The sequence below is a fragment of the Protopterus annectens genome, chromosome 10.part0, assembly GCF_019279795.1.
Source record: "Protopterus annectens isolate FY-2018-M chromosome 10.part0, PAN1.0, whole genome shotgun sequence".
NCBI lineage: Eukaryota > Metazoa > Chordata > Ceratodontiformes > Protopteridae > Protopterus > Protopterus annectens.
This window is the reverse complement of record NC_056744.1, coordinates 1,706,891,912-1,706,918,887: the sequence shown is the minus strand read 5'-3', so window position 1 is coordinate 1,706,918,887 and position 26,976 is coordinate 1,706,891,912. Positions and strand designations below refer to the sequence as shown.

The following is a 26,976-nucleotide window of genomic DNA, read 5'->3' as shown; positions in this document are numbered from 1 at the left end:
CATGTGTGCGGACAAACAAGATCTGGGGAAGCTGTGGTGATGCATCCTGGGATGTAGAATAGCTCAGCCAATAAGAGACTTTGCTCTGTAGTATAGCGTGCCGAGTCGGAGCCGAGGATCGGCTCCGAACCCATCAGTACAGAATGTAGGCGAGATGGATCCCAAACATCTAAAGTTATGGTAAGCACATAACTAAAAGTTTTGGCATATTGACAAGCTAGAAGGGCTTAATGCCCGTGCTTAAAACATTTGTATGTATTCATTCAGAAGTATGTTTACTGTTTGCACTGCTAAATGATTTGACCTTTACAGTTGCCAGTACATTTTTCAGGAATATCACACTTGTTAAAAAAATCAAACTATTTGCAATACAACTTTTGATGGCAAAGCAGCAAGTACAGTAAAATGCATATTTGGGAAGGTAAAAGTGACTGTAGCATGAGTTTTATACACAGCATCAGCATTGTGGAAATGCTCTTTCACCCCTTTTGTTTATAGCAGGCACAGCTGCATTCCTTAAAAAAAGGCTGTTTCAACTTGGTTTTGGACTTGCCATTTCCATTGGAAGTTAATTCCAGATGCCTGATAACATTTGTCCTTTGCATGTTTAACTCTTTTCTTTATAGGTGGTACAAACATACTCCATAAGAAGGGTCTCTCTCACCCTGTTTTTGAAGATGTGCAGTGTATCTTCTTACCTAAGACTGTTCCAGGTAACAGTACAAACATACTCCATAAGAAGGGTCTCTCTCACCCTGTTTTTGAAGATGTGCAGTGTATCTTCTTACCTAAGACTGTTCCAGGTAACAGGTGCACAAGATTATTGTGATAACTCTGTACTGTTCTTACATCTCTTGTAACTGTTCACTGAAGACCAAGTTTTGATCAGTGATAATCAGAATTGTCTTTACTTAGTTTGGTACCTACATTAGTAACAGCAGAACAAAATAATTTTGCAAACAGAAAAAAAAACTATTATGTTTAAAATGTCTCTAACAATGTCCATGTACTATTGTGAGTGAAATAGCTGATAGATCTTTTCATCAATGTGATAAAGTACTAATATGTAATGTATTTTTAGATGACAGAAGCACAGATAGCAGCGTGATTTGCCATCAGCAGCAACCACTTGCAACACCCCTGTTACATCACCCTATGGACAACCTGCAGCACTGTGCTCAACCTGTGAAGGCTATCGAGAGGCTTCATTTCACACCTACAACACCATTTCACTCAGAGCTTAAATATAGCAACAGCTGTGAATTTAGTGCAAGTCATGCTTTGCAAGAAGTTCCAGTAGTACACCAGCCATATTGTACAAAGGACAAACCATATAAATGTGCTGAATGCAATAAGTGTTTTTCAACCAGAAGTTGTCTAAAGCGCCATCAGACCATTCATGTTGGTAGCAAACCATATCAGTGTACTGAGTGCAGTAAGTGTTTTACACAAAGATCTAATATGAAGCAGCATATGGCTATTCACACAGGAGCAAAACCATACAAGTGTACTGAATGCAGTAAGTGTTTTACAAAAAGATCTAATATGAAGCAGCATATGGCTCTTCACACAGGAGCAAAATCATACAAGTGTACTGAATGCAGTAAGTGTTTTTCATATAGATGTCTCCTGATACAACACCAGCTTATTCATACAGGTGCAAAGCCATATAAATGCACTGAATGTAGTAAGTGTTTCATACATAAACAAAGTTTAGTATATCACCAAGTGACTCATACAGGTGCAAAGCCATATAAGTGTACTGAATGTAGTAAGTGTTTCAAAAGGAGTGATGATATGACACTCCATATGGCTATTCACACAGGAGCAAATCCATACAAGTGTACTGAATGTAGTAAATGTTTGTCACGTAAATGGAAAATGATACACCACGAGGCCACTCATGCAGAGAAGAAAACATATAAATGTGCTGAATGTAATAAGGGTTTCATGCACCAAAAAAGCCTAATGTCTCATCAGACTGTTCACAAGCAGAGCAAACCATATAAGTGTACTGAATGCAGTAAGTCTTTTTCATGGAGGAGTAGCTTGATCCGCCATTGTGCCATTCATACAGGAAAGAAACCATATAAATGTACTGAGTGCAATAAGTGTTTTTTATATAACTGTTACCTGATTCAGCATCAAGCCACTCACAGAAGGAAAAAAAACATATAAATCTGCTGAATTCATTAATTGTTTCACAGACCCAAGTAGCCTATTCAATCATAAGGTCATTCACATGCAGAAAAAAAGTCATTACTGGGCACATTGCAGGTGCTGCAAAGAGCACTTCTAGCTGACATCAAAGATTGAAACCATACTAATTTCATGAACTTTAATAACACCTTGACTTAGGAATGGGGTCCATTCCTGTCATGGTATTAGAAACCCAAAACACTTTGAGAAATTAAAAGAAAAGGAAGAAAGCAGTCCTTACAAATATCAAAGACTCCAGGAAATCACAATATTAAAAATCATTAACATTTGCAGAAATTAAGAAAAGAACCTGTATACATGTTCTGGATACCATTCACATAGCAGTACATTGTACCATCAGATTATCCAAACAATGGAACAAGTCCTAATGGAAATAAGGAATCTGCAAGAACAAGACAGTAATATATGTGGAATTGAATTAATTTTCAATCCTTTGCTAGTACCTTCATGTGATTGAACTTAATTCTACAAAATCTCACCACCAAGATGCTACTGATGTATACTATATTTTATATATCATGGAGAAATACGGGGTAAAAAAAGAACACTAGGACCACGTGTTCTAGTATAACTAGATCTTTAACTCCTTGACTAACTCTTGGCTGCTGTGCATCCTGGGCTCTAGCTGCCTACCTATTACTGCCTAGCTGCCTGTCCTGCTTTAGGGTTGATAACCTGCCCTACCTGAAGACCCTGGGTCCCTGCATTAAATAATTCCTGCTTTCTCTTCCTGAAATCAAGAAAAAGAGGCTATCTTCTCCCAGAACCCATCCCTTCAAGGAAGCCAGAAAGTATGTGTGTTACTGTTTGTAAAAGACATTTTTTCCATACTAAGTAGATAGTAACTTTCCCTTCCCTGCCAGGATAGCCAGCAGCATTACTACTCTGTACTCCTCTACCTTCATCCCTTCCCTCTTGTTGCTCCTGCACTTGACTTCACTCTTCCCACCCTTACTCCTAAACCTACTTTCTCCCCCTCGAGCTACTGCAGCAGTTCAGTGTGTACCCACTAGAGGGCACCCTTTTCCCAGTACACCTAGCCTTCAGATTCTGAATAGAATCTCTTAGGTAATTAGTTTTACCTTACTTGTTTCATTCTGTCCCACTTTCCCTTTTTATATTTACCATAATTCTCTTATCTACCCAACCTACTCAAACAATCATTACCTCCTTCAGCTACCTCCTCCTAACTTACCTCTAGTAGTCAGCATTCCAGTGACTGTTTTCCTCAGGTCTTCTTCCTTTAGTTAGCTCTACCCGCTGCGTTCGCCCTGCGGGCTCACTCCACTACCCTACCCCCAATTCCCACCCACCCCACTGCATCTGACCTTATACCTCTAACCACACCCACTTACACCATTAACCAATCCCATCCCACAGTCTCATTATAGTTTTCCATCTTCTAAGACACTCCTCGTATTTTAACATACACTTCACCCTTTCACTTTCCACCCTCTACTTTAGAGGCACTATTCCTATTCCATCCTTATCACCTTACCTCAATACACTACTTCTATTTTCAATTCTTCCTTTGCATTCCTTACACCCTAACTGCCTATGAGCATCTCAGTTACTCTAGCTTCCACCAGCCCATAGAAACAAATATCCCCTCCTGCTTTACCAACTAGCCTTAAACACATAAACATAACACCCACTACCAACTATTTCCTCCCAAAGTATCATAGAGTCACACATATTAACTACAAACACCACCTTATCAAGAGAGGACATAATATACTTAACCCTTCTCTAATCCACACATATAGACTACACCTACACCTCCTACAAGATGGTGATATACATCCCAATCCAGGCCCTACCAACATTAGTCCTACTTCCCCTAGTAGACCTTCTACCGCTCCCCCTCAAACCCCTACAAGGCCTCATAACTCCCTATTCTTAGCTCACTTAAATATACGAAGTGTAAACAATAAAGTTACTCACCTTCATGCCCTACTGGATGTACATGACTTTGACATCCTTTGCTTAACCGAAACATGGTTAAAACCAACAACCCATGACTATGAAATCACCCCTCCTGGATATAACATTTTAAGAGTGGATCGCCTTAACAAGAAGGGTGGGGGTGTGTCCTTAATATACAAAGCATGGCTCCAACTTTCACTACTAGATGCTCACCCACCATCCAATGCCAACTCTGAAATTATTATCACTTAATTAGCTACAGCTAAATACTTGTAAATCCATCTACATTTTATGCTCATATCTTCCTCCAGGCAATAACATCAACTCATTAGAAAATATCCTTTGCTGGCTGTCCATTAACTATCCACAGGAAACCATTGTGCTAGGTGACTTTTAATATAGACAGGAATACCTGTAATACTGATAACCCAACTAATCACATATATCTACATGGCTTCTCCCAAATGATCACCTCACCTACTCGCACCCATAAACCCACCAACAAAGAAACCACCCTAGATTGGATCCTAATAAATACCCGGTCCATAACCTATAATGTAGGTATACTGCCAGATGACCTTGGTGATCACTCCCTAACCTATATTATTAGGAAAAAGCTTAATATACCCTGCCCTAAAACTTTTAGAACTACTCGTTCAAATAAACATTTCAACCCAGAATACTTCTGAAATGAACTGAGTGTATGTAACTGGACACCATTAAAATACCTCCAACTTGAGGAAGCTGTGGCATACTTTAATTCCAAGTTCCTTGAAATCCTTGACTACCCTGCCCCTTCCTGTAGCCTTAGCAACACCACCAAAACAGCTCCATGGCTTACTAAGGAAACTAAGAAAAAAATTTTGCTAAGAAACAAATTCTGGGCCAAATGGCGTACCTCTAAAAACCCATCTGATCACTTAAAGTTTAAACAACTCAGAAACTCTACTAAAACATCTATAATAATAGACAAAAAAACTACTTCTTCCAACTTCAAAATACCAACCATCAAAGTCCACAGAAATTCTGGTCAGGTATCACTAGACTCATTCACCCAGGCAACTCTAAAACTCCAACCCCATCTGGAAGTACCCTTGACACCCCCAAACAAATTGCTGACTCCAATAACTTTTTTTACTGAAGCCATCCAGTCACTTGCTAACTCTCTACCTCATGTATCCTCTAATCTGCCCTCTTCCTCACATACTTCATCGCCCATTTTCCAACTCTGCCCTGTCCCTACATCCCTCATCTGTACCCTCCTTCAAAAACTCAAACCCTCTACCCCTTCAGCAGACCATTTGCCTTCTAAATACCTTCAAATTGCAGCCAAAGTTATTGCCTACCAAATCACTATCCTTATAAATAGAACCATTATTGAAGGTACTATCCCAGCCATCTGGAAAGTTTCACATATCATCCCACTACATAAAGGTGGCAACTCATCAGAACTTTCAAACTTCTGTCCAATTGCCCTCCTCTCTCCAATAGCAAAAATCATGGAAAAATGCATCCACCGTCAACTATTATACCATCTTCTTCAAAATAACCTATTAGCCAGCTCCCAGCATGGCTTTCGACCTTTCCATAGCACCACTACTGCCCTCCTTTCCTTCTCTGACCACATCAACAAAAATTGCAACAATAATACCCTGTCTTCTGCTATCTTTGTTGATCTTTCAAAAGTATTTGACATGGTTAACCATCAGCTACTGCTGAATCTTCTCAAGTCCCTCTCATTTGATACTCAAGTCCTGTCTAGACAATAGGCAGTGCTATGGGAAAACACTCTATCCTCCCACCTACCTCTCACCCTTGGTGTACCCCAAGGATCCATATTAGGCCCTCTTCTGGTCTCTGTCTTGATAAATGATCTATCTATTAGTATCCCCCAAGCTGTAACTGTACAATATGCAGACGACTCCACATTAATATCCTCAGACACAGGGCTGTCTGAACTGCAGTCCCTCACCCAGAATACCTTTGAGCTTGTAGAAGAATGGTTTCTACAGCGGTGTCTCCTCCTTAACCACAAAAAGACTAAACTCTTGCTGTTTACTCCTACACAAAAGTCCACCCCACTTAACTTCACTATCAAATCTAAAACTGGTACAGTCATATCTCCTGACACTACTGCAAAACTATTAGGAGTAACTATTGACCACAGCCTTAACTGTGACACTCACATCAACATCACAATCAAATCAGTAAACCGAAAACTTGGCTCCCTCTACAAAATAAAGCCCTTCCTTATTCCCATAGCTAGAACTACTATTGCCCAAACCCACCTTATCTCTACTCTCTCTTATGCCTCTCATACATATACAAATCTATCCAAATGCAACCTCCACAAGCTGGCAGTCTCTTACAATAATATTGCCAGATTTGCTACCAGCTCCCCTTTTAGTACACACCACTGCCTAAATCTGAAGCAGCTTGAATTCCACAATCAGATTTTATTTTATCAACTGAATATTGCCTATAAAACCTGTTACCACCCAGAAAACATACCAATTCTCACTAGTCTAATCTGCCCATATAAAAATCATACAAAACTATGCTCAGCCAATAAACTTCTGGTATCCATACGTAAACCCAACAACAAAGAAGGAGATTCCCTTTTCTCTAATACTGTGGGGAAAAGTTGGAACCTACTTCCCAGTGAACTTACATCATTATCTTCAACTACACTCTTCAAAAAGAAACTAAAACAATACCTTAAAAACCATTGGCTATGTCCCTGTTCAAACCCTGACTAAGACTATCTCTGTCTGTTTACATCACAATCAGTCTTCCCAAGTTTCTTACTCACTTTATTGCCACTTTAAGGCCTCTACCATCTAGTTGCTCATATTCACCTAAGATGTAATTTACCTCTTTTCTGTCTCCTGAGTTTCTCCCCCTCCATTTACTCTCCCAGTCCTGTTTTCAACTACCTGATCTCCCATATACTGCAGAAGACTTTCTTCCCACAGCATTCACACAAAAAAAAACACTAAGTATTACCTTATCTTATTTTTGTGCTTTTCTTCTGTTCCATCAATGTTTGCTAAATTACCTTAATCACCTGTTTTTGTCTAGCAACCTATCTGCATCTGAAGTTTAATGTTCTGCAATGTATTACTTTGTGTGTCTGTTCTGTTTTAATGTGGAGTTTTTCCTCCTCGGGCCTCTACTGAAAATGGACATACATCCAGCTAGACTAGCCCAGTCAACAAATGTAAAATAAAATAAAATATAACAATTACCCAGACCTGACAATAGGCAGTGGTGCCAGGACTGGAAAAATACTGCAGAATCCTCAGAACACAGAAGCTTTCCTACCAAACTGGGCCTTCTTGTGAGTGTTCTCCCTGTTTAGAAGGAAGCAGCAGTCCAAGAAAAAAACTGATAAGCTAAGCAAAAGAGCTACAAACAACAAAGTGGACTGTTTTGGATAAAAAAGAGAGAGAATATATGTTACGTGGACTGTTTTGGATAAAAAAGAGAGAGAATATATGTTACTTCTGTTATGTAACAAACCCATAACTTCCACAGAGTGGATATATAGCAAGAGTAAGAAAGAAGTTGTTAGAGAGAAAACATTTGCATCAGAAAAACTGTTAAAAGCAACATATGACATTTAAAATCTTTAATAAAACAAAACAGAGCATCACAAGACTTAAAGGAGCACTAGGCTGTCTAGAAAAGATATGATTAAAACAAAAACAAAAGCTATTAAAAGTCATAAAATGTAGTATGGACTTGGTATGATATGATGCTTTGTGATTAAAACAAAAACAAAAGCTATTAAAAGTCATAAAATGTAGTATGGACTTGGCGGTATGATATGATGTTTTGTAATATATATATATATATATATATATATATATATATATATATAAAAGAATGCTGTGGTAACGAATGTGGGTACTACATCTCCCAAGATATTTGAAGATAAGTGCAGGCAAATAAAAGGGGACACTGTGAATTTTATAAAGGAAGGAATGTAAACACAAAATTGTAATGTAACAACAAGCTAAATTTCTATTGATATAAAAAAGCAGCAAACAAACATAACCGAGAAGGAAAGGGTTTAATGTGGAGAGGCAATATTACAACATGGTGAGTCAGTAAATCCCCAGACATGGCAGAACACTTTTAGAAAAGATACAATGCAAACATTGTAGACAGTTCTGTGGGAAATTTGATAGAAATTCCAGTTAGAATTGTACAGCAAGATGAAGTGCAGGAACCAAAAAGCAAAGAAAGAGGACCCACTCATCCAAAAAGAAAATGATCTTAGTGAGGACACACTTAATTGAAGAGAAGACGGCAGACATATTAAGATGTATGATAGACTGAGGCTGATAAAGCAAATGAACACAGTAACTGGGACTATCAAAACTGATTCCTCTGATGAAGCAGAAAAAAAAAACAGTAAACTACTGTACATCTAAAGTAATAAGTTGCTTCCACAAAATGTAGATTAACAAAAAAAGAAAGGGAACAAATAGAAATGCCACCACGGACAGAGGAAATACTAAGCAACTAAAGCAAGAATTATCACTAATTGAAGAATATTGAAAAAGGAATACTCTTAGAAAGGTAGATGTGATAAAAGCAAAATACAGTGTAAAACAGCTTAAGATTTACCTTAAACCATTTCCAAAAATAGCGTAAGTAGAAAATGTTAGAAGTCATAAAGATAAAGGAAGGGGTCAAAAGCAGTTCATGGGTGTCCCAAAAAGCTTTAATATAGATTGGTGTGACTATTGCTGTTTTATTTTCCATTAAAAAAGTAGAAATCCTTACATTTAGGAGAAGTCTGTACGAAGTTCCTGTTGAACATAACCAAGAAGCCAAATGGAGATGAGTTAAAAGTAATAGTAAGAAGACGATATGAAATGGAATGAAGGAAAGTCAGAGAAACTGAAACAAAATTTAAGTCTCCTAACCGTAAAACTCCAGGTCCAGATCCATTAACCAACTTCTGGATAAAGGTTTTAGCATCTTTGCACAATAATGTAGGCCTGAGAAAACTTGTATGTGCATCCTGAATAGACACCATCCTGGTTAGTAACAGGAAAAAAACACAAGCATCCATAAGAGCGAACCTCCAAGTCATGTCGACAACTGTGGGGCAGCTTGCCTTTTGACAACATATAAATTATACACTGGAATTGATGCAGATGTTATAGTCATTTAGAAAAAATCAATTGTGGCAGAACACAAAAGTACTAAAACAAAATATATTGAACAAAAGTAGAATCATATTAAATAAAGCTGTAACAGAGTGCTGTAAAAAGAAGTGGAACCTCAAGTATGGAATGGACAGACTTAAAAATGACAGATTCGTAGATTGTATAATGCTTATAGATGTATAAAATTCACCCAGCATTGGTCAATTACTTAGCAGTCACTCTAAACCAATGAGAAACCAGTTACAACTGAGTTATGAAAAGCAATAAATTACAATCCCAGACATACAACATTCCAAAGAGGAATATTCTAGGGCAGTTCTTTACCACTGCTGTTTTGCATGGCAAGTCACTAAGCTATTTACTTAACAAACTAGGCAATGGCTACAGCTTGACTTCCAGAAACCAACACTGCCCAATGGCTTCTACTTTTTGTGGATCGTCTAAAACTGTATAGCTCATTTGACAAACTGTTGAAAGCACAATTACAAATAGTTTAAACTTTTTCATACAATATAAAGATAATGTTTGGTGTTGATAAATAATCATATACAATATTTTAGCTGGAAAAATGAATCATCAAGAAAATATAAAACTGTGAGAGAGATAGAATGTAAAAGAGCTTGAACAAGATGGAATGTATTAATAGCTGAGAATACATGAATGGTGGACAATAAATCATGAACAGCTGTTAGTAAGAAATGTTTTATAAGACTAAAGGTGTTACTGAAAACTGCCTTGACATCTATTAAAAAAACTTCAAGCTGTCAGTCAACATGTTCGTATTATTCTAACTTACAGGATTGGTATAATCGACTGATCCCAGAAATGATTGGCTTGGGCAAGAAAACTGCTTGATGTTCATCAAATACTATTAACAATCAGTGCATGAGGTGATTATATGTCCTTCATACTGAAGGAGGCATGGCCCTCCTTTGATTTGACTATTTGTATAGGTCTGCAGTTGATGGATTTCAGGCATATTTGCTAACCTCATCAAATCCAAACAAAGTGAATGTTGTAAACCAGGAACAAAACAAGCCTGAGATGATCTCTTTGCTCAGGGCCATAGAAACATTTCAGAGAAAAATGAGAATGGAAATCAAACCAGAAGAAGACAAAAAGGGGTCAGACGACAAATGAAATGTCAGAAAACAAAAGAAGGTAGAGAACAAGACAACGCACAAAGAAAGGAAACTGGGAAGTCCACAGTAAATAACGGCATGTGTGGAGAACTACAGGAACAGCCAATGTTAAGAGTTGATGAATAAATGGATAAGGGGAGGCAAATTTAAATCAAAAGCTGAACTTGAATAAGGACCGTTGAAGATAATGAACTACATAAATGATGGTTTACAAACTCCATAGAAAAAGTGAAGATGCAGACAAATGTAGGTTTTGTGGTACAGAACTAAAACAGTTCTACATCTTGTTCCTTTTTGTGATGTACTCATGGCTTAGGGTCTGTACACTGAAAGGTATAGTAATGTGACAAGACCGTTACATTGGGCATTGTGCAAAAACAGCTGCATACAAGTAGCTGAGAACCACTGCACACCAAAAGAAAGGAAAGAAAAGGCATGTAAAGATATCAGGGAATAAATGATCAGCAACTCAACATTAGTAAATAACAATAAAGCTTAGTAAGGTACATTTTACAAGACTAGAACTAATAACTAAAGACTTTTTTGACAGGAATAAAGCTATAAATCAGCTTGCTGTCGCTGTTGTAATTGGCAGCTTTGGTGTGATTGTCTGGCTATAATAAGGGTTAGAACCTTTTTAAGGCATGAATAAATTGCAAAAGAGCATTGAATACCAAAGATTCACAAACTGTACTAAATCATATAGAAATAGCAATGAAAAAGTCGCAAACCACTTGACAGAACTATGAAAAAGACAAATTATTCCAGGTATAAAATCCAGTGGAGAATACTTCAGGACGATTCTCTATCAACATTACTGTCACCTTGCCCTCAGTACATTAACTTGCTTAGTTAACAAACTAGGTTGTGGGTGCACTTGGACTTGAAGAAAGCAATATTGTCATTTAACATGTTAATTACTTTTGTGTGTAATCTAAAGCTATAGCTTATTTTACAGACAACTGAACGTGTAACTGAAAGCAGTAGAAATCTTAGATAATAAAAGAATGATATTTACCTTCCACATAATGTGCAAAAGCAACATTTATAGTTGGTAGACTGAAGTATCAAGGAAGTAACAACCTGAGAGAAATCTAATAAAAACTGAAACAAGAGGAAGTATATACACATTTGGGAATACATTAAAGGGCATTGATACAGCATGACCAAAGCTTAGTAAGGAATATTTTAAATTACTACATCTAATACTGGACACTGCTTTGATATGTGGGAGTAAAGCTCAAACTTTAACTCATTAATAACCTATGTGATGGGAAATGTCACACCTCTAGCAGCAAGCACACATCTGTATTCCAGAACATTTTCTGAAAAATAAACTTAAAAGCATAAGATAAACAAATGCATCTATTTTGTGAACAATAAAAATATTAAAACTATATAAATAATGTTATAAGTAAGCATGATTCTTTACAGTGATAGTCTGTGTGGTTATAGTTGTTTCCATAAATACTGCAATATAATGCTCACAGATTCAAAATTATACTTTTTGTAAACTTTTACAATTTTTCATATTTTGAAAACTGTATAAGCTAGACATATTATTAGAACATTTTGTTCACCAAATATAAGCTTTTACATGACAAGAAATTATTTTATGAGAGCATATTTATTGAAATATTTACAGAAATATGAAAACATGTTTAATTGTATAATTAGAAAAACAATTACTGGATATCTCTCAAGATGTGCAAATTATAGTGCAAATGTCAAAGACAGTTTTCTGCAGCAGAATCTAAGGTTTCACTTAAAGTCATACAACACTTTATAAATCACTTGTTTTTTAAATATTGAGTACACATGGAAATACTGCTGATTTTTATAATTACTAGTGAACATCTAGCAATGCTTCCAATATAGTGCGATATAAAACAGCACTGACAATGATCTACCCTGTCTCCCATATTGGTTTTTCTCACTATATTCTTCAATAACATGTAGGGCTGTCAGTTATAAAATATGAATAATAAGTGGCAACGATTAATTTCTCCACTGCAGGACATCCTACACTAACAATCTTAGTGTCATTTTGTTAATGACTGCTTGCCCTTTCTAACACTGCCTGTTATAAGCTAGTAAGTCACTTAAAGAAGCCAAACCCAAAGAGTCCTGGATGTCATTAGGCAGTATGGGTGTGAACTGGAAGCAGTATGGGTGTGAACTGGAAGCAGTATGTGTGTGAACTGGAAGCATTCAAAAAAGATGTTTACATTCCCTGTTACAACCATGGAGTGATGAACTAGACCAAGACAGTGTTTGGATCACTTAAGTGGGAAAAAAAAAAGAAATGTGTTTAATTCCTATTTAATCATATATAAAAACAGTGTTTTGCAAGTTTGTATATTTCCATCAGTCTGAAATTGATATGGGCCTTTCTGCAACTGACTAGTTTGTGTTGCCCAACAGTTATGGGACTGCATGCATAATTGTTTTTATATATTTTTTATTAATTTAACTATATATACAGAAAGGAAGAAATTGAATCATTAAGAGAGTCTTATACAAGTAAGACATTAAGATTCTTGGTGTTTTAATAGGAACATTTCAAGGTTATCCCAACCACTAAAAGTCATAGTATAATTTATAGATCTTATTCTTATCACTTCTTTTTCAGTTTGATATAGTATTGCTGCTAATTTAAAAATTCTTTGAACATAGGAACCGAGTTCAATTTCGAATTATGTGTAATAATTTTTCTAGCAACTGCTGAAAGAATCCAAAGCATTTTTTGCTCTTTAACTTGTACAGGAAGTGGAACATTCATTAACATTATTGGTAACATTATTGGTCTAGTTAAAAAATAATAATAATTAGACCATAACCCCTTATCACTTCCCAATATACATTTATTTTTTCACAATTCATAGATGCATGCCCAATCAGCTTTTACATCTTTACATCTCCAACAGACGAAAGTCATTTTACTAAACTTAGAGATTGTATAGGGAGTAGCAAACAGTCTTTGTATATATTTTTACATAAATACTTTGCAGTATAAACTTGAAGCTTGGCTAACTGATTTAAGTAACAAAGTTTTATTCTCATCATTTATTGAGTCACTCAATCCAGTACTATCTAAAAAGTTCCAGAATTTTGCATCAAAATTATTTTTTATAATAAATTATATAACTTGGACAACTTCCTTTCTAGGTCAATATACCTTCAGTGATAACATTCATATAATGGGGGAATAGTGTTCTTTTCCTCTTCATTCAGATTATGTACAAATTCATTTAATTGCTTACTGATGGATAATAACTGGTTAGCAGATTTATCTGACTTATATTCTTTCATTAAATATTCTAAGTACTTAATGCAATCCGACTATAATTCTAATACATTCATTTTTAGTAAATTTATTTTAATATTTTTCTGAGTTTCTTTAAATCTAGAGGTGTGTGAAATGTGTAAATAGAAAAATGTCCATTTTAATATTAATGGAGTTTTAAAAATATATTTCTTAACTGTTTTAAGACTCTGTTTCATAAATGCAGAGTCTAAAAGTCTGAAATGAGTTTTCTTCTAAGGTACATTTTTTAACCAGATGAAAGGATTGTTACATATTTGAAATTTATTATATTTAAACTTATAAGAATTTAGTAGAATCTGCTCCTGGATTTTTTCACTGACTAGTATAAGTTGAGTCTATCAAGAGTATAATAGAGTTAACATTTGCAGCAATGGAATAAGATTCTACATCTGGGAAGCTAATACCACCATACTTCCATAGTCTTACATAATTTCTATAAGGAATTCTTAGCTTTTTAGGATACCATAAGAATAAAGTTAACATTTTTCCATTTTCGTTAAAAGTTTTTGTCAAGTATTAAAGCTATAGACTGTAAGATATGTAATTTTGGGTAATATCATTTTAATTAGTACTAGCCTATCATCAAAAGTAAAAAAAAATCCATCTTTAATAAGAAGTAACACTTCCTCATTTACTTTTTCAGAATTATTATTAATAATCTTAAATACATCTTGATAGTTTTCCATTCCTAAATATTTTAGTTCTTTTACTTCCCAATTATATTTACATTAATTTTTAAATTTGCTATCTAGTAACTGATTTAACACTAAAGTTTCACTTTTATTAATATTATTAAATTTCAGTAGCAATACTTCTTGAAACATTTCCATTTCATCTGTTTCTTTGATTGAATAATTGAAATTGCCTATAGTTAGTATATCATCATCTGAAAAAAGCTGTATTTTAGATTGACAATCTCTGTTAATTGAGAATCCATCAATGTTTTCATTGCTTCTTATACTATTAGCTGGGGGTTCAATAAGTAATGCATGTTGTAGAGGGGGCAAGGACACCCTTGCTTTGTGCCTTTGTTTAAAGTGAATCCTGAGAAATGTAAGATCCAATTTTAACATATGATTTGGAGTTTATATACTTGAAGTAAATCTGTAGATGATATCAATCCTAGTTTGCATCCCATATGCATAAGAATAATGAATGAGAAACAATGACTTATCTTTTGCTTTTACTAGTAAATAAACTAAATTATTATTACTAAGCCATCTGTTTATTGCTTTAACTGATGGCATTATTTTAGCTTTCTTTCATTTACATGTGTTTTCTATACCAGGTATGCAGTTAAATTCCCATGCTAAAATGAAACTACCCTTCCAATGACTTTGTAGCAAGTTTAAATTATCTTTAGCCACTCTTGCACCTATTCCAGGGATCTAGTAAACATTATCTAGTGTTTAGAGTTTGTGATTGTATTTAATTATTACAAATGTATATGTTCCTTTGCAATCATGAATGGATTCCATGACCTTGGGCATTACAGTAGATTTTCTCCAAAGTATAGCAGTTCCTCTCTTTTTTTCTTAAAAGAAGATAGCATTTTGTATCCTAAGTTATTTATATATTGTATATATTTATCATACAAGTGAATTTCTTGTAAGAATGTAATCCCTCCTCAATTTAATAGGTTCATAGGTTCATACTAGGCTATCTGCCCTAGGGCATTTATAAGCCTAACCAGAATGTGTTTGGCTTTCGCCACCCATTTTAAATTTATTTTGCTATGCCCTTTTTCGAGGTTAGTATACTGTGCCTCTGTCTAACAGTGACACAGAAGTGATACCCGCGGTAAACCTACGATCTCCCATCCACTCATCAAGATTCCTCTTGAAGAGAGTCAATGAGGGACTCTGCCTAACCTAGACTGGGATTTTATTCCAGAGTGAAGGGAACCTCTGGGTTATGAATCTGTCCCTCCAGCATGTCCTATTTATTTCAGTGCTGTGGTTCAAGTCTTTCGAGCGCGTAGCTCGATGGGATTTGGATTTTCTGAGGTGCAGCATGTCCATTAATTCCGGGTTTGACATGGCTTTATAAGTCAGGCACAGATCGCCTCTGAACAGGCCGTATGCCACTGAGTAGAGCTGGAGTTTCTTTAACTGGGCAGCATATGGCATCTGTTTGAGCCCTTTGATCCTCTTGGTGAGGTACTTTTGGGGTCTTTCCAGTTGCTGCAGGTGTCTGGTAAGGTACATCCCAAAAGGGGCATTGTACTCAATTATGGGCCTGATGAGGGATGAGTAAAGAGGCACGATGACATCCCCTGATCTAGATGTGAATCCCTTCATGATTAGGTGGGCTATATAAAATGTTTTTCTAACCACTTTGGCCACGTGGTTGTCAAATGAGAGATTACTATCAACTTGGGTCCCCAGGTCCCTAATTACTTCTTCTGTACTTAATGGATTACCACCTATGTGGTAATTTGTGGGCACTGTTTTTGCCAAAGGGATGACTATACACTTTTTGGCATTTAGCTTGAGGCCATGGCTCTGGCACCAGTTGTCTGTTTCTATGAGGCCCTTTTGGAGGATGCTTGTGTCGGCTGGAGAGTCGATTATGGTGCCCAGTTTGCAGTCATCTGCGAACTTGGTCAGCCACAGTCCTTCCGTGTTGGCCTGTACCTCCGAGAAATATATACCGAACAAGAGAGGTCCCAGGACCGAGCCTTGTGGACACCACTTGTAACTGGTTTGGAGTCTGACATGGCTCCAGCAATTCTAACCATGTGGGTTCTGTCCTTGAGCCAGTTTGGAATCCATCTAGTGACATAGGGGTTTATATTTAAGCTGGTGAGCTTATCTATAATGCCCGAGTGGGGTATTGTATCGAAGGCTTTTGCAAGGTCCAGGTAGGCTGTGTGGACCACCTTCTCCTCGTCAATGGCCTTGGTGACTGTTTCAAAGAAATCAACCAGGTTTAAGAGGCAGGATCTGCCCTTAACAAAGCCGAACTGGGTAGGATCCAGTGTTTGTAGGTCCCCAATATCTTTATTTATGAGGTCCATGATGATCCTTTCCATAGCTTTGCAGACCAAGCTAGTCAGGCTTATGGGGCGATAGTTTCCAGGATCCGTTGAGGCACCACCTTTATGGAGAGGGACCACTGTTGCTGTACGCCACTCTTTGGGCACATATCCTGTAGTAAGGCTGAGATTGAACAGTAGTTTTATGTTTGGGTTTAGCTCTTCTTGGAGTTCATGTAGGACGCAGCCTGGGACACCGTCTGGTCCCATTGATGCTGTGTTTTTTGCTTTGGAGAGGGTGGCTCTTACCTGAGCATCTGAGATGTCAAGGGGGTAGCACTCTGCTGGGATAAATATTTGCCCTTTTGGTGGGGAAGGGGGGAGAAGTTTGCACTGAACCTGTCAGCTAGGATGTTGGCAATGTCTGTGGGTTTGGTGTATTTTTTGTCATTTTGGACTAATTCTGAGCATATCTGGGAATTACCACCCAGGTTCCTAACATAACTAAAGAAAGCCTTGTGATTAATCTTAGTATCCTGTGCAATTTTTCTCTCGAAGCTGGCCTTAGACAATTTTACGTGTGCCCGTAGTTTTTTGCTAATACTGATCAGTGATGCCTTCCCTTTTTGGGATTTTGCTCTATCATTTAGTAGCTTCCTCCTTCTATTGTATAGTTTGTTTATGGCTGGGGTCCACCAGACAGGATGTCTGCCATTGGAGGATTGGGTCTTGGTTTTATTTGGGATCGCATGATCCATGCATTCCTGAAGGTGTTCATAGAATGCGTTTGTAAAGGATTCTGCGGTCTGGGCCGTATTTTCCACAGGCCCGGGGGCTTTGAAGGATTCCACCTCAGTTTTGAGGAGTGTGAAATTTGCTTTAGAGAAGTTTTTCACTGTGGTTTTCTGGGCAGGGGGTGGGGTCGGGATGTGAATATCCATTGAGATTAGTTTATGGTCTGATCTTACCAGTGAGGGATACACTTCTGGTCTGGAGCATAGAGTCCCCATGTTGGTGATGATCAGGTCCAGTATGTTTTCCCCTCTTGTGGGAGTGGTAACAAGTTGCTCCATAGCATTTGAGTTTATAAATTCTAGGAACCTTTGGGCTAGGGTGTTGGAGCTAGAGTAATGCTCCCAGTCTATGTTTGGGTAGTTGAAGTCGCCCAATATAATGGTGTTTGGAGAGACCTTCATATTTTCCAGTGTTCTCAGGAAGGCCGAGTGGGGTTCCTGAGTTTGGGAGGGTGGTCTGTAGCAGGCTATAAACTGGAAGGCAGTTTTACCCACTGTTAGTTGCACATGGATAGTCTCTGATGCTTCGTGCTTTGCCACCAACCTGGAGGTGTGGGTATCTTTGATGAATATCGATACTCCTCCTCCTTTTGTGGTTCGGTCCAAGTTTTGGGGCCGAAAAGCATGGTATGAGGTATAACCTGGTAGTGCTGGGGTGCTCTCGGGAGCCCTGAACCAGGTTTCTGTTACTGCACAGATATCGATGTTCTCCATGCTAAGGAGAGTTTTGAGTGTATGCATCTTGAGGTTTAGACTTCTGGCGTTGAGTAGCGTTACTCTTAGTTTCTTATCCCTTGTGATACCTATGGAGGTGGGTTTGACTTTTGAGGCTTGCCTAAAAAAGGCACTATGGGGGTAGCAAGAGCCTTTGCCAATATCCGAAAGCCCAGGGGAGACAGGTGCAAGCTGTCCCTAGCGAAGCATTGTGGCCTGTCGAGCATATCATCCCAAGCTGACAGGCATTGGATCCCCTTTGAATGACACCAGTACTTAAGCCAGTTTGCTGAAATTGATCATCTTGTCTTCATATTGTGGCATCATTTTTGGTGAGGGTAAGATGCTACTCAAGGTCAGGGTCATACCGGCCTGGACTACATGCTCAGAGAGCTCCTTTATGTCTCTTTTCATGTAGTCCAGGGAGGTACGTCTCAGGTCATTCACACCAGCATGGACAATGACTGAGTCATATTTGTACTTGCCTTGGAGTGACTTGAGTGCTTGTGTTATGTGGCGGATCCTAGCGCCCGACAGGCTGCTCACCGTGACCCTCTCCTTGTTCAGCCTGGTGAGCGGGACATCAGTGTGCCTGATGATAGAGTCACCTATTATAAGTGTATCAAGTGTGTTGTTTAGTCTTAAGGGCTGTGACTGTTCGGCACACTGGCTTTGTGAGATATGTGTTGCACGTGTTTTGTTTTGGGGTAGCGGCTGCTTGGGTGTCTGCTTTGGAGGTCTCTGCTGCTTTGGCAGATCTTTATTTAGAGCCTCCGAGTATGTTTTTGCGTGATTATGTGTTTGGTTTGCTGTCGTGTTAGGTCTATGTGAGACTGGAATTGTAGTGAGTGTGGTTTCCTTCTCCTCCTGACTGGTTATGCCAGTACTGAGTTAAGAGAGCTTAGCCTCCAGTTTGACTATATGGTTGCATCTCTGTTTAATTTTAGATAGCTCATTAATGATTTCCTTTTGTAGACATTATTTAATCCATTTATATTACTAGATAATAGATTAAAACTATCCATACTATGTATTTAGAAATATTTCTTTTAAACATTAATATAACACATTTATCCACCATATTAAATTATACATACACTTCTAATGCATTAATTCAACACTATCTTAGCATGTTTTGAATTCTTCCTTTCTACAAACTAAACTGCTAAAATTTGTAAATAACATAAAGATAAGTCTGCAACTGTAACTGTATATATTGCTAATAAAACACAACCTACTGTGGATACCAAAGTTTATACTTTGCCTTTTGAATAAACAAACTACTGTAGTATCTCTCTACCTAGCAATGCCTAAATATTAATCAAAGTAGCCAAAAGCTACCATGGCTTACAAATAATTAATATAATATTAGATGTAAGTCAAAAATAATGAGATTTAATTTAATTATATATTTTGCCATTTAAAACTTTCCCCCATTACTACCTAAAAAGTTTAATAATCTTTTTCTATTAATCACAAATATTAAATAATCCAACAAATAACATACTATATACCTATTTATGTAATAGTAGTATAAATTATCCATTAAATATTAATACATTCATTGATTCAACATTATTATAACTAAATATCTAAAGAAATAAGTATAACAGAGTTGTTTGTACCTGAAGAGATAGTTATCTGAACATTTACAGATGACAGATAATCTTATCATTACCAAACTATAATACAAAAGGGAATTCAGTGCACATATATATTAATCATGCTAGACAATACATATTTTATAGATCTAACAAAAGCTCTCAATTAATTTTTAAAGCACATCACAAAGGGCTTTTCATCCAGAAAGAAGGAGGTCATTGTCCTACTGTACTCATCCCTCATTAGACCCGTTATAGAATACAACGCCCCATTTGGTATGTACCTCTCAAGACATCTGCAACAACTGGAAAGGCCTCAGAAATACCTCACTAAAAGAATCACAGGCCTAAAGCAGATGCCCTACACTGACCGCCTTAAAAAACTCCAGCTATACTTTGTTGCATATCGTCTACTCAGAGGCGATCTCTGCTTAACATACAAGGCCATGTCAAACCCAGAGCTGCTGGACATGCTACACTTAAAGAAATCCCAATCCCTCAGAGCTACACGCTCCAGGGATCTAAACCTTGTCATCACAATAAACAAAACATGCTGGAGGGATAGGTTCCTGACCCAGAGACTCCCCAGACTCTGGAATAGATTGCCCATACATGTCAAGCAGAGTGCCTCTTTGGACCTCTTCAAGAGGAACCTTTACAATTGGATGGGAGAAAGGAAATTCACCCCAGGGATCACGTCAGTCGCCCTGCTAGACAGGGGTCCAGGAAAGTAAATAATGTGGGAAGAAATAGCCGGGGAATTGTTATGGCTAGGCTTGCATAGGCCCTAGGGCTGATAGCCTAGTACCAACCTATGAACCTAATGCCTATATCTCAAACTTGTGTAACATACTTAACATGACAAATATCAAAATATTTAAAAATCCTTTAGTTTATTAAAATACTTCATAAAATATGTACATTACTGAGGTCAAAGGAATATCTTGCTTTTTCAGTGGAGTAAAAAAAAAATACTTGGAGTCTCTATTGTATGGTTACAGTCTTATTAATTCAAATCTAATTTTCCTACCCAGGTTCAAACATACTGAAAAATTTACTTTACTTTCAATCAAAATTGATGTACTGATTCAGCAGTATAGTACTGAAATTTCAGCTTTGACTTAAGGGTTATTTCAGGTAGACCTAATACCATATATGTAAAAGCTTCAAAGTGCACATAACCAAGCTTTAAATTTCAGTTTTAAGATTATTTTCAAATATTTTTATATCATTTTCTATGTAATTAACATGAGATCTTGTACATTCACATTTCTGCCACACAGAGGTATATGTAATAGACATCTTTCTTATAAGCAGTTTGTTATACACACACACACACACACACACACACACACACACACACACATATTTTGTCTCATTTTCCCACTAATATTCTATCTTATTCTGTATAGTCTATATTTTTAAAATCTATCAAAGAGCTAATCATCTTCTTTCTAGTAAAGATTGTAGTATAAGTATATATTTTTAGCTTACTGATACTGCTCTTTTATTAATCTTGCATATTAAATGTTTCATTTCTTGTGTAATTACATATTATTCATAAGATGTTTACTCTTATTAATTCTAGTATTACATGCAATCCTGAGTGTATATATAAACTAATTCCTGCTTGTTTAACTGGAATGTGTGTTTTCAGCCATTGTGAACTGCTGTTCTGATCCAAGCATTACATTTTGACATAAAAAAGCATATGAAAATGACAACTTACAGCATACAGTAGCAGCTAACGTCCGCTGTAAGTTTCTCATTCTTGGTTCTTTTAAGCTGTTCTAATCAATAACAAACATTTAACTTTACTTCTTTCCATTAATATGTAGAGTGAGAGTTAATGATACTACAGCATAAGCTATTAACATTCTGTGAAATGTGCAAGAGCTCAGTGTGTGACATCACTATAACTTTTGTTTTACCAATTCAGCACTTCTAAAAAAAAAGAAAAAAAGAATTGTCACTGACTCTAAAGACAACCACAAAGCATTCTATAGCTATGTCAAGAATCTCAATGGCAACACTCAGATCTGCTCTGAGTTACAGCACAATGGCACTAAATATACAGAACCAACTGATATTGCCAACATCCTGGCAGATAGGTTCAGTGCTAACTTTACCCCCCTGTCATCCCCTAAAGGGCCCATCTCTATACCAGAAGAATGCAAAGTTCCTGTAATCACGGCTGCACAGGTAAAAAACACACTATTCAAAGCCAAGAACACAGCATACATGGGACCTGACGACATCCCAGGCTGTGTTCTACACTACATGAACTACAGAACAAACTGGCACCCCACCTAAGTACCATGTTCAATCATAGCTTCACCTCAGGCTATGTGCCCACTGAATGGCGCACAGTGACAGTTATCCCACTCCACAAAGGGGGAGCCACCACAGACCCCGGAAAATACCACCTCATTAGCCTAATGAGCCTGGTCTGCAAGGCTATGGAACATATCATCATGGAACTTATAAACAATGACATTGATAATCTCCAAACTCAGGACCCCACCCAGTTCGGGTTTGTAAAAGGCAGATCATGTCTCCTAAACCTGATAGACTTCTTTGAAGCAGTCACCAAAGCCGTAAATTAGGGTAAGGTGGTTCACACAGCCTATCTAGATCTTGCCAAGGCTTTTAACACCATCCCCCACTCTGGAATTATAGATAAACTCACTAAACTAGGTATAAATCCCTATGTCACAAGATGGGTTGCCACCTGGCTCACTGACAGAACCCACACTGTGAAAGTAGCAGACTCCAAATCCAACTTCAGACCAGTGACAAGTGGAGTACCACAGGGTTCAGTCCTGGGTCCTCTCCTGTTTGGTATCTACTTCTCTGAAGTACAAGCCAACACAGAAGGTCTTTGGCTAATGAAGTTCGCAGATGACTGCCAACTAGGAGCCATAATCAAAACTCCAAAAGATGTGGACATCCTAAAAAAGGGTCTCGGTGAGACAGATGCCTGGTGTCAAAGCCATGGCCTCAAGCTGAATGCCAAAAAGTGCATTGTCATCCTTTTTGGTAAAAACTCAGTACCCATGAACTACCACACAGGTGGTAGTCTACTTAATACCGAAAGTATGATAAGAGACCTTGGGACACAGGTGGACAGTAGTCTCTCCTTTGATAATCACATTGCCACAGTAGTCAGGAAATCCTTCTACGTGGCACACCTCATCACAAAAGGTTTCTCATCCAGGAAAAAAAGAGGTCATTGTTCCCCTCTACTCGTCACTCATTAGACCCATTATAGAGTACAATGCCCCTTTTGGTATGTACCTCACAAGACATCTACAACAACTGGAAAGGCCACAGAAATACCTCACAAAGAGGATTACCATCCTCAAAGAGATGCCCTATGCAGACCGTCTCAAAAAACTGCATCTTTACTCCATTGCATATTGCCTACTCAGAGGTGATCTCTGCCTAACACACAAAGCTATGTCAAACCCAGAGCTTTTAGACATGCGCCACTTAAAGAAATCCCAATCCCTACAAGCTACATGCTCTAGGGACCTAAACCTCAGCACCACAATAAACAGAGCATGCTGGAAGGAGAGATTCCTGTCCCAGAGACTTCCCATACTCTGGAACAAACTACCTATCTATATCAAACAAAGCTCCTAATTAGCACTCTTCAAGAAAAATCTTGATGATTGGATGGGAGATAAGAAATTCACCCCGGGGATCACTTCTGTGGCTCTGCTCGACAGTGGCACAGGAAAATAAATTTTCTTGGGTGGCGAAAGCCAGGGTACCTTTGGCTAGGCTTATACAGGCCCTAGGGCCAATAGCCTAGTACCTACCTATGAACCTATGTTATTTTTGAGTAGATTTCTCCCATATCTAGTTGAAAAAAAAAAGTTCCTTTCTGTTTTAACAGGCATCAGCGATGAACTCTGACCTAGATTTTCTTGAGGACAGCTCAAGGCAGGAAAAATCCAGCATTCTGAAGAAATGGAGCATTGTTTTGTTCTCAAGCTTTCTCTGTGTCAGTTGCTTCATAAATGACCTGTGAAATGGATGTGTTACACAGGAACAAAGAATACAAAATCACCAGCACTTTAACACTTCTAATTAACATCAAAGGTGTATAAAGCAACAATTCAACAAATAAAAAATAAAAAAGCACCCATGCTGCTGAATGATTCTTCCTTTATTAAAAATACTCCAAACATTAAGCACTTTCATCTCTCCTAGGGGAGACTTCAGAATGTATATTCAGTAAGACAAAATCAATTTAATTATTATTAAAAACATTTCATTGGCCATTGGTTAATTGGCTATTACAAAGTGTATTTAAAAATATATGCCACTAAAATAACCACTTAAAAACGTTTTGATGTAGGTTTATTATACCAAATACTAATATTGCATGAACAGGATAAAAGAAAATTAAAGGTTTTCCAAGGACTGAACTTGTATTAAAACTGGGACATATATGTTTATAATCTTCCTGCCCTTTCTTTTAACACAAGCTTTAAAGAAATACTGTCATTGAGACCAGGTGGAAACTTAGCTGCTAACCTTAATTGCCAATCCAGTTCTCTCCTGTTAAGTAAATTTTTCCAGTCACCACCTTTGAGCTCATTAGTTATAACTTCCAAAATACCAAATGAAAAATGGGAAAAACCTGGGCATTTGTTTCTTTTTTATATATATCATTATTGTGCTCATAAATTCTGCTCCTTAGAGCATGCTCTGTCTTGTCCACATAGAATCATCTACATGTGCCATAGGAAGCAAGATAAACAACCCTCTCTGTGTAACAGTTGCCTTTCATAAATCTTATTGTACTCATCATACCGTTACCCAATTGAATGTCCTTATTTTTATTAATATAGGAACATTGTGAACATCTGCCACAAGGTGTAGTTCCTTCACTAGAGACTTTTTACCCTCAATTTTGTTCTCCATTAAAGATTTAATGTTTCTACCTACTTTGTTAATAAAAGTGGGCTTACTACCCACAACCTTGTTTACTTTACCATTAATTCTGAAAATATTCCAATTTCTAAATGTAATATCCTTTAAGTCCATTAAAATGGAGCTATACTGACAATACAAGCTTTTTCAAGGTTATTATTGTCAGATGAAACATTGTCTACAACTTGATCTTGTAAGTTATTGCCGTAATAAGGGCTGATATCTCTTGCCCCATTCTTTTAATACCCCTGTCAAAATATCTTCCGCTAAATTGATGGGATATTCCCTTTCCACAAACATATTAGTTAACTTTCTAAATTCTTCTTCAACATCACTATAGGAGGAAGTCATTCGAGTTATTCTGATGGCCTGTCCTTTTATAAGGCTTTTCTTTTGTGAAATAGGGTGGCAGCTGGAAAAATTAAGATAGGCATTACAAAAAGTGTTTTTCCTGTAAATATTATATCAAAACTCATCTGAATGAGAAATAGTAATGTCCAAATAATGAATACTGTGTTTATCAAACTCATTGGTAAACTCAAAAAACTGGTGGTATTATTAATGTATTCAATAAATGAAGGTATTAGGCCATCACTACCTTGCCATAAAATAAAAATATCATCCAAATAATGGATGTACAGTTTACTACACTGCTGATAGTCACTTTTAAATATATGTTGGGATTCCCACCCAAGTAGCACTATATTGGCATAGGCTGGTGTGCAAGCTGCACCCATGGCCACACATTGTTGGAAATATTGGCCTTCAAAATAAATTATTTTCCATTACTAATGCCATAAATTCACATATAGTACAAATTTGTTCATGTGGAAAATCAGAATAAGCTTGTAAGGTCTCCTCAAACATAAGTCAGTCCTTCCTCTTTGGGAATATAGGAAAAGAGGTCCTTTACATCTGTTGTAAGAAATATTAAATCTCGTGACCAAATATTCTGTTTTAATAATCCCAAAAATTCCCAAGAATCTTTGACCAAATGTTTGGTCCTTTCCACCACAGGTTTAATTGTCCTGTCCATGTAAATGGCCATGCCTTGAGTTTTGGATTCACCAGCTGCCACGATAGGTCTGAATGGTGGTTGCACTATACTTTTATGTATCTTGGGGATACTGAATATAATGGGAGTCTTGGGATGTCTGTTAACCAAAAAGTGATGTGTGTCAAAATTTATACGCTGATCCAGTAGGTATTCTTCTAAATAGGAGTCTGTATGTTGGTATGCTATGTTAATTTGGTTTCTCGAGATCTGCACATAATTCTGTTCATTAAAAAGGATCCCTTGCATAGTATTTGAATATTCTATAGTGTCATACAGCACAATTCCTCCCCCTTATCAGGAGTCATTATACATAAATTTGTGTCTTCTCTTAATTTACACATAAGAGCATATTCATCCTTATTCATGTTCCTGCAAAAACTCTTTTGTGCCCATAAGTTATACATATCCTCCATTACAGATTTCTGAAACACATCTAACAAGGGATGCAGTGGGGGTTGAAAGTACTGTTCTTTTTCAACCTATTTGAATTGCTTACCATACTTGAACCATTTCCTTCCACTGATTGGGAAAAAATACATTCAAATTTAATTTCCTGGTATACATGTGCAGATCTATCATTTTAGCTGCTAGATCAGGAATCTTAGTAGGAACATATTTAAAACCTTTTGAAATTAAGGAGAAAAACTCAGGTGCAATGGCATAAGCTGTATAGTTGTATATTTTAAAACCTTGATGTTCATGTACAATACTGTTTGTACTAAACTAGGGATGTAAGGGAGGTATTGCATTCAGTATCTCCCTCTCCCCCACCCCCTGTGTTGGAACCCTATCTACCCTTCCCCTATATAATTCGGGGTTGCATAATTCCTCTCTGGGTTTCTGTTCACTAATCTTTCTGAGCATCTGAGGGTGGGAAAATCCTCTTGAGAAAACTCAGCCTCAGTGCCATCTTCATAAACCACATCCCTACTCATACCATCAGTCCCATTAACATAGTGGTCCCTTTCTGTCTCATTAATAACATATTTGCCTCCTTCTAAATGATTAGTGGGGTATACTGTGTTGTTCTGATAATGTTGAATATCCCTATCTAATTTCCTTTTCTTCTTTAAAAACAAAGAATTACATC

General features: G+C 37.2%; 1 protein-coding gene across 1 annotated transcript in view; it reads left to right on the top strand.

Moving 5' to 3' along the window:
• Positions 1-26,976, top strand: part of LOC122814454 (zinc finger protein 665-like) — a 330,084-nt gene that overhangs the window by 84,637 nt on the left and 218,471 nt on the right. Inside the window, exon 3 of the mRNA XM_044087033.1 lies at positions 1,082-2,169. Coding sequence (XP_043942968.1) covers positions 1,082-2,169 — 1,088 coding nt within the window. The remainder of the gene's footprint in view (positions 1-1,081; positions 2,170-26,976) is intronic.